Source organism: Echinops telfairi, unplaced genomic scaffold, assembly GCF_000313985.2.
Source record: "Echinops telfairi isolate 266 unplaced genomic scaffold, ASM31398v2 ScPeMD7_7458;HRSCAF=8496, whole genome shotgun sequence".
Taxonomy (NCBI): domain Eukaryota; kingdom Metazoa; phylum Chordata; class Mammalia; order Afrosoricida; family Tenrecidae; genus Echinops; species Echinops telfairi.
In genome coordinates, this window is record NW_022111358.1 from 10,621,260 (window position 1) to 10,630,466 (window position 9,207).

The window sequence follows — 9,207 nt, forward strand, 5'->3', positions numbered from 1 at the left end:
AACCCCTGCTGAACAGTTCTCTCTAACACCTGGGGCCACCGTAAGTTGAAATCAACCTGATATCAGCACTTGGTTTAGCAGGATGTTCTTTGCAAATACGGTATGTGATAGTCCCCTTTATATGATACCAAGCCCAATGTTATTTCCATCAAAATTTTATCACCTTTTTCCTACTAGAGAACAGGCTGAATTGCTAAAAAATGAACAAGAAGTATTGGAAAATACCTGTCTTGGCAGAAGTACTTAAATTTTTCATCGTTCTTGTTTTGTTTTCCATCTTTCTTGTTTTAAGAGTGATTTTTTCCCCTGACCCTTTATTTTCACAACCTGACAAGGCAGTGGAATGAATTTTCCAACACAAGTTAATTGTTTCTGCAATATTTCTGATACAAAGTATTTCACATAAGACTAAACACTGTTGACTAAAGGCTTTTACTCCAGCTGTTGATTAGCAAAAAGCAAAATGTTAATCAATAGAAAAATACCCCAAAATGTCAAAAGTGAAAGAAAAACTTATTTTAAACATCTCATCTAATTAAGTCTCCACAAAATCACGAGACCACTCTTTAACAGAAACATTTATTCTTAAAACTCAAGTGTTTCATAGAAACTTTAGTAATAGGCAGAATAATTTATGCCAGTTTAACAAACTAGCAGAACAAGCAGAAAGACCTTATCAAACAGACCTTACACAGGCTGTTAGTTCAGTGTTTTTTATTTGCATTGCTTTATTGCTTGTCAGCTTTGTTTCCACATAGCAATCTTCAGACTACTGTACATATAAACACTTGTTATTTTCCTTTAATGAGTCTCCCAAAAAAGATGTTTATGGCTCATGAATCTCTGAAAGTTGACGAACTATATGGTCAGTTTATCGAAGGAGCTGTTGTTTTCTAAGACTATGACCTCTACCTCATTGGCAGGTGGTTTTCTACAGAAATTTGCTTTCCCTGCCCACCCACTTATGAGATCTAAGGGCTTCTGTACTTGTTCTTTAAGAAAAGACAGGAAAAAGAAAAGACATAGGAAAAACTTAAGGATCAATTAATCCCTTTTATCCACGCCCTCTACAATGGCCCTCACTTCTGGCGATCTTGACTTTCATCTCATCTTGGCTAACTCGAAGTGAAGCTCTAGGGAGCGGTCTAAAAGTTTAGGCTCAAATAGGTATATGAGGGGGGCTTCAAAGAGTTGGTGGAAAAATAGAATGAAAAGATAATAGAATTTTCCCAGGAACTTCTTAAAGCCCCCTCTTAACCTTTTAAAGAAATGTACTTGTTTAATGAATGGAGGCTGAGAAGTAACAGTGACAATTCAGCCCTGTGACCTGAGAGTGCAGTAGTTAGAGAGGGTGCCAATTACTCTCAGTTCTCAGGAGAGTACAGCTTGATCAGGTGTTGTACTTCTGTGGGGTAACCTGTAATGGGACAAGCTTGGTGACTCCTCACATAATTAAACACACAGCGATAACAAAACACATAGCCAGAAGTAGCAAGCACAGTGTCATTCACCCGGGTTTTCCGACATAGTGGGCACACGGTCTTCATTTTGGGTAGTAGTGGAGAATCAGAGTTGTAGTCTAGGTGTACAGGTGGTGGTGGAGTAGGCAGGGCAGTCAAGGACTTGATGGTTTCTTGATTTTCGGATGAGTACCACCATTCAAGGAATTGCAGGAAGAAGACGCCCACAGAGAGGCCAGTAGAGAGGGATAAGGCAGCACCGCCCACGACTTTCTTCAGAGTCAACTTGATCTTCTCACGAACACTGTGGAGAGCACAAAGGTGGTAAGCGACAATCACATCAAGCTAGAAATGGAATTCTTGAGGGGAAGAGCTGACACCAAGGGCTCAAGTAGAAAATGTCTTGAGAATGATGATGGCAACAAATGGACAAATGTGCTTGACACAATGGACGTATGTATGGATTGTGATGAGAGTTGTATGAGCCCCCAATAAAATGATTTTTAAAAATGTCATTCTCACTCATCAGAATCACTGATTTGGGATTGTCCCTGTATGATTGGTTAAATAATTCCCTATTTCCATATTTTAGGAGCTTAGGTGCTATATTTTGTTTTTAATAACAGGATTAAAGTTTTAGTTTTCTGCGATATTAGCAGAGACATTGACTGCATCGACCATTTTTTTGTGGTGGAACATGGTGCATCAGGAATGTGTAGAACAGAACTCAAAATCATTTCTACCAGACTTGGTCAGATAGAGACTGGTGGGGTCCCCAAGGCTATGGCTTATGAGCCCTGGGGGGGCAGTGCTTAGGTGTGGGCTGCTAACTGGCAAGGTCAGCAGTTAGAAACCACCAGCTCACTTTGCACAAGAAAGAAGGCTTTCTACTCCCATAAAGAGTGACAGTCTCCGAACGTACAGCAGCAGTTCTGCCGTGTCCTATAGGGTCTCTGAGTTGGCACTGACCCAATGGCAGTGAGTAAGGGCTCAGTCACCCTTCTGGTCTGGAACTGGACTCACTGCAGGGCACTCTCCATAGCCACCCACTCCACGTTAGAATAATGGAGGGTAGCAAAGGAGACAGTAAACACTGGGGGGAAGTGGGATAAGCTGCAGAAATAACGGGATTGAAATGGGTAAATTAATGTATGAGAGTGGGAGGGGAAAAAAGTCGATACCAAGGGTTCAAATAGTAAATGTTTACATAATGGCAGCATATGTACAAATATGCTTGATACAATTGATGTATGGACTGTTAAAAGATCTGTAAGAGCCCCCAATACAATGATCTTTTTAAAAAATTAAAATGTGTATAAATTGTTGAATATGAAACTGATAATCTGTACACCTTCACCTAAATCATGATAAAAAGATTTTTTAACTACAATATCGAGGGATAGGTGTTTGTGTAAAAACCAAATTATTAATTAAAAAAAAGTTTTTAAAAAAACCCAAATTATTAGTAGTAAAGATGGGGCTTTCTACTGTAAAGAGTTAAAAACAGACTCTGTGCTGACTCATAATGACCCCCTGTACGTTTCTGAGACTGCAACTGTTATGGGAGTAGAACGCCCAGTCGTTCTCCCTCAGAGCTGCTTGGTGGTGGGTTTGAACTGCCAGCCATGCAGATCACAGTCCAATGCATAACCATTACACCAGGGCTCAGTTTTGGAATCCACAGGGGCAGTTGTACTCTGTTTTATAGGGTTGCTGTAAGTCAGCATCAACTTGGTAACAGTGAGACAGTATCACAGTGAAGGGTATAATCCTAAGAATTCCATTAACCTGGCATGCACTTGGCTTTGCCACATTGTACATGTGGTCTTGACAAGGCACTTCTCTGTTGGGGTTAGTTTCCTCAGTAGCTAAATGGGGCTGATGTGTTGATTTCCTTGGGTTGTGAGAGAATGTATGTGAAACACGGGCTGGCATATACCAAGTGGGTCATAAGCAGCTAGGACAATGAGCACTGGTTACCATGATGACGATCTGAAATCCTTGTTTTATGAACATGATTTTAAAATGTACGAATAACGAGTATCTTGAAATGTTATGGCCTCACCTGGCTGGTGGTTGCTTCATGCTGCCTTCAACTGGTTGGTGCTCCAGAGCATGTATATCGTGAGCGGTCAGTCGGCCTAACCGGACGCCAGCCAGCTTCAGCAGTGGCGAGTGATGCTGAGCCTTTCCTAGGATGTACCGGAGTTGTTGGACAAGAAACCAGCCTTCCCAGGCCATGTTAACAAACGGGTAGGCAGCCAGGAAGGCCCGGTAACATCGCTTCCAGTGAGAAGAAGGGGGATGAATAGAATATTCATCCTCTTCTCTCAGGCTAGTAACCAGCTTCTCCAACTTCACTTTCAGATAGGGAACCAGAACTAGGAACATAATTGATTTCCAGAGCTGCTGCTTTGGGAGACCAGCACTGGCCAATCTCTGAAACTTGTGTGTGTCTGCCAGTACAATCCGCTTTAAGCCGTAGAAGTTTTCAGAAAACGAAGCACTAGTTTTAGACAAGTAGTGCTGCTGCAGCAGCAAATCTAGCAGAGTAAAGATTTCATCAAACCACTTCCAAAAGAAGCCATAGTGGGCAGGATTTGATTCTGCAAGGACCTGAAACAAAATAATTAAGTGCATGAAATACATTGCATTACAGTTACCAGACCTTGTATTTACATGTCCTGAGTTCAAAAAATTCTACACATTTTGGGTTTAAATAAATCCCTTCTTTTGGGACTACCCTAATACTTTCCTGAAGTGCTAGCCAGTCAAGACAGGCCTCTGCACAGACTTAACAATTATATCGTCAGACCTGAATTAGACACTAATTGGTTACTTCAAACCCTAAGCTACCAACTTAGCACATTAATTTGGCTTTTATTCCGTGGTCCTGACTTTTGAGGGCATTCATACCTTACCTTGACCACATGCTGCAGGGCAGGCCTCACTGCCGTCATTAAACTGTCCTGTGCTACCACCTCAAAGATGGATGGCTGGTCATCCACCCCAGCAGCAGTTGTGATGTGAGCCCCGTGCTCAGCCATGGCTTCCTGGCTTCACTTTCCCCGCAGACTGTAGTGGGCATGGACCTTGCTTTTGATCTAGCAGGGGCGCAGTCGTACAGGTATTTTGTTTTTCGGCCAGATAGCCGAAGCGCTGAACTAAGGGGGCGAGCTTTAACTGGGGGAGGAAGGGGCTCTTCTGGAGGCGTGGAGAGGGATTGCTCACATTAGGAGGCTAAGAACAAAGTTAGCGGGGCCGCAGTGATTTGTCAAACGCTGAACTTCGCAGGGCAGAGCGTAACTGTGGGAACCAGCCTTGGACGCACGAAGGCCGTTCACTCGAGCTGCCGTCCTGGAGGCTCCGATTCGGGTCCCCTTAGTCGCCAGGACTCAGAGGTGTCAACGCGGGCCCCGCTGCTGGCTGCGAGGCAGCCCCGCCCGCTCCCGCCCTTGCTGGCTGACCCCAGTGAGGCGCGAGGCCCCACGCCACCCTCGAGGGGACAGAAGAGGGAGCCGGAAACCGAAGCCTCCAGGGCCTCGGGGACAGCGAGAGGAGCGGCGCTCTAGCCCGCAACGCGACGCCGAAGCCGGAAGTAGAGCACTCTATGGCCCTCCGGGACTTCCGCCCCCGCCCTCGCGGAGATTAAAGAGCCCCCTGGAAGCTAGTCATCTTCGCGAATACTCCGCCCGTTTAATTTACCCTAAATGGACGCGCACGGATGACAGCTGCAGATCTGGTGCTCTCTGTGGAAGTCCTGGGAGGCGACGTGTGGGGCACCCCCGCGCCGAGTTCCCACGCCCCAGGATTTAATTCAGGCTGGCGGCCGACGCCCGTGTTCTTGGCTCTTTAGAGCCAAGGGATCGAGACGTTTGGAGATGGGTTGTTCTCTGCTTTCAAGGCGGAAGGTGGTGATTGTTCGCTTCGTTGCTTTGTCGAAAGGGTTTGAAATGACCCAGCAGAAGACAGAAACCTTCGCACCATTGCTGTCAATCATCCATCGAGTTGTTTCCCACACATAGCGGGCCTGTGTACAACGAAGGAAACCCTGCCCAGTGCTGCCTGGTCTAGATCGTGGCTAACTTTGGGCGCCCTCTTGCAGCCACTGGGTCAGTTCATGCAGGGCAGGGTCTCAGGGGGAAGGGAAATGCCCCAGCTGGTACCTTCATTACCTTTTTTTTTTTTTAATCATTTTATTAGGGGTTCACACAACTCTTACCACAATCCATACATACATCAATTGTGTAAAGCACATTTGTACATTCATTTCCCTCATCATTCTCAAAACATTTGCTCTCCACTTAAGCCCCTGGCATCAGCTCATTTTTCCCCCTCTCTCCGCTCCCCCCTCCCTCATGAACCCTTGACCTTCTATCTAGGTTTTGGTTAAATTCAGCTATGACTGTAGTCATTTGGTCTACACGATGCAATGGTCTTTCACCTTCTCTACAGTAGGATATGCCACATTAACAATAAAAATACAGCACTAAAGCGGAGGGATCCTGATGAATTCTAAACAGTATAAACTGGGAAGGCTTTACAAAGTAGTTTTCAGTGTGAGTTAGTTAATTGTGCCAGCCTGGCCGATAATAACATGTGGTGCTGGTTGAAAGGCGGAGGGATAAATGGGTGGTGAAGCCTCGCCTTTCTAGTTCTCGGGTCTCTTGTGATGGTTGCACCGGGTGCAGCTGCCTTAGCAGTTCCCTGCTTCAGCTTGCAAGATTGACTTCCTACAAGACATCCCCAAGGAGAAGCCACATGGATCTATCCCGATGCAGCCCTGGGTGCTGGAGCAGCCTTATGGAGACCCCTGCCAGTGCTGAGATGCTTACACGTTCACGGACTCAGCTTTCCTCCTGCAGTCGGCATCATTGCCTCTGTTTTGTGAGGTGAAGGACTTTGTGGACTGGTGTTGGGTATGGGTTAATGTTGGACTTGTGGGCTTGGGCAGCATTGGTTTGGGCTGTTTTCGTGATGCACATTTTCTTTGCATAAAACTCTCTCTTATACGTGAGTTGCTGTGGATTTGTTTCTCCAAAGTACCCAGACTAATACACAGTGTGTATGTCAGAACTGATAAACCCTGCTGATTTGCAAAGTGCTTTTACAGAGAGTCAGCTTTGTCCCCACTGCACTGTGGATACAGGTGATTGGATTTGCTCAGCCCCTCCCTCCCCTCCCTCCCTCCAGCCTGTCTCCTAGCTAGAATCAGAAGGCACGATTCATTCCCCTGATGAAAGATGGCATCAAGTGAACTCTCAAAACAAGTTTGGGTTAGTTGTTTCTTTTTGGGGGGTGGGGGGTGTTGCTTCAATAGGAGATCTTGTAACCTTTATTGTAGTTGAAAAACTTTTTTAACTCTACCAAAACAACTCTTAAGAGAAATTTACATTTGAGAAAAGATTTGCTTTTTACAGATTTTTATGTTGCTTAGTAATCTCACGGTTAGGTGCTGTTGAGTTTGTTCGATTCAATTTAACCCTATGTACAAAAGAACAAACTACTGCCTAGTCCTCCACCAGCCTTACAATGGGGATGCTGGCGGTCCTTGTTGCAGCCAGTGTCAGGCTCCCTTGTCAAGGGTCTTCCTCGTTCTCCCTGGCCCTCTACCAAGCATGGTGTCTTTTTTTTCACACACTGGCCTCTTGACAAGTCTTCACATCTACAGGGGCATTCTGACTGTATTTCTTCCTAGAGTTTTCTGGTGGCTGCTTCTTTATAAAATTTACCTTTCTCTGGAACTGGGCTCCCTGATGACTTAATTTGAGATTTTGGTGAGCCATATGTTTGAAGGTAACCATCAGTGTGGCTGGTAATTTGGTAATGAAGTCAAGGGAAGAGATAAAGATTTGGGACTTAGGTACATACGAAAGATAAATGAACGCTGGTGATATTGCTAAAGTGATTGTGTTAAAATGCCTGAGTGTAGAATTTAAACAAACAAAGAACAAAACCCTTGCCACTCTCCCTCAAGTAACTTCCTGTATCTTTTTGTGTTAGTTTGGGTAGACTAGAGAAACAAAATTCACAGACACTCATGTCTACAAGAAAGAGCTTTATATAAAAGAGTAATTGTATATTAAGAAAACATCCTAGCCCAGGCCAGATCAAGTCCCTAAGTCCGATATTAGCCCATATGTCCAATACCAGTTTAAATTCCTAAATTCCTCTTCAGACTCATGCAACATATGCAATGACACCAAATGCAGGAAGATCACAGTCCAGTGGGTGCGATCTTGTGGATCCCGTAGCAGTGGAAGCATCTCAGCGCTGGCATGGGTCTCTACATGGATCCTCCAACTCCAGGAATCTATGTGGCTGACTGGTTTGTCAGCAGGAAGATGACGAAGCAGAGAGAGTGTGTCTGGCCTCCAGTGAGCTATTTATCTCCCACTGAGCCTCCAAAATGAGGTCATCAAGCTGTGACCCGATTGACAGGCTAGACTCCACCCCTTCCCAAATTGACAGCAGAGTATGTAACTGCTACACTCTTCCAGCCTCACATTTTCTTTCTTTTTCTTTTTTAATAGTTTTATTAGGGGCTCATACAACTCTTATCACAATCCATACATCAATTGTGTAAAGCACATTTGTACATTCATCGCCCTCATCTTCAAAACATTTGCTAAGCCTCACATTTTCTTATGGAGTGAACTATAACTCCTGTTTTCATTTCATAGTTTCCCATTAATCCACAAGCCTCGCTAGCACAGCTTTTGCTTTCCTATCTCTGATGTTCCCTATCGTGACATCAAAGACCATTGCGTAGCTGAATCCTGTGGACAATTAATTATCAGCCCTTCTTTCTGTAGCAGCTGATATCACTGGCCACTTAATCATACATTTATTAATTCAACAAATTATTTAGAGGAGGGAGAGGTACAGCGAGGCCTCAGTAATACAAGAGTGAACAGATGAGTATTATCCTTTATTGACATTTTTGATATCATGGATCCTAAAACATCACAGTTTTCTGCTTTCCTTCCTTTATGAGTACTCCGAGTCATCTTTGCATTCTTGGCGTTCCTCAATGTCTGCCCTGGCTCTCTCAGGCTCTGCATTCTCCAGCCTTGCTGGTTTACTCCCAGGGCTTCCATTATCACCTGCAAACTGATGACTTGTCTAACTCAATTCCAGGTCACCCCTAAAATGCGAGGGAGAAGATTCACCACCTCTTTCCCCTGCCTAGTTTTACTGTAATTAACGAAGTTCTCTAGTTCTGGATTCAAAAAGGTGGAAGGGAATTTACTTTTGTAAAAGCACACCTGATATGCCAAACACTTTAATTCAAATTCCCCAAACGGAACTCACTGCCACTGAGTTGATTCTGACTCATAGGACAGAGTGGACTGCCCCTGTGGGTTTTAGAGACTGTTCATCTCAGAGGCTGGTGGGCTCAAATTGCTTAACTTGGCGACTAGCAGCCGAACTCTTTACCTACTACGCCACCAGGGTGCCTTGCACTTTATCTTATTTCAGGTTCACAAGCCAGACATCCAGCGAGCGAATCTTAATCTCAAAGAAAATAAAATTAAGACGTAGATGACCTCTTGCAGGGCTGGGATTCGAACTCTGGTCCAATGTCAGCTTAACATTTTCTTACACTACTCTCATCTCACAGCTTATGGATAACCTTGCGCTGGAAAGTAATTGGGAAAGTTGTTGAGTTATTTTTTTAATCATTTTATCGGGGGCTCACACAACTTAACGCATACCATCCATCCATCCATTGTGTCAAGCACAT

General features: G+C 44.5%; 1 protein-coding gene across 1 annotated transcript; it reads right to left on the bottom strand.

The window, feature by feature from the left end:
- Positions 1–560: 560 nt before the first annotated feature.
- On the bottom strand, positions 561–4,721 carry PEX12 (peroxisomal biogenesis factor 12). The gene is made up of 3 exons (XM_045299631.1): positions 4,382–4,721; positions 3,526–4,076; positions 561–1,764 (listed from the first exon to the last, which is right to left on the bottom strand). Exons 1-3 carry the CDS (start codon positions 4,505–4,507, stop codon positions 1,365–1,367), a joined length of 1,077 nt encoding a protein of 358 aa, XP_045155566.1. The 5' UTR covers positions 4,508–4,721; the 3' UTR covers positions 561–1,364.
- Positions 4,722–9,207: the final 4,486 nt, after the last annotated feature.

Coding starts and splice junctions, on each gene's coding strand:
- PEX12 (XM_045299631.1), bottom strand. CDS start 4,507: ATGGCTGAGCACGGGGCTCACATCACAACTGCTGCTGGGGTGGATGAC. Junction 4,077..4,381: donor CCCTGCAGCATGTGGTCAAG/GTAAGGTATGAA, acceptor ATTTTGTTTCAG/GTCCTTGCAGAATCAAATCC. Junction 1,765..3,525: donor ATGAAGCAACCACCAGCCAG/GTGAGGCCATAA, acceptor TGCTCTCCACAG/TGTTCGTGAGAAGATCAAGT.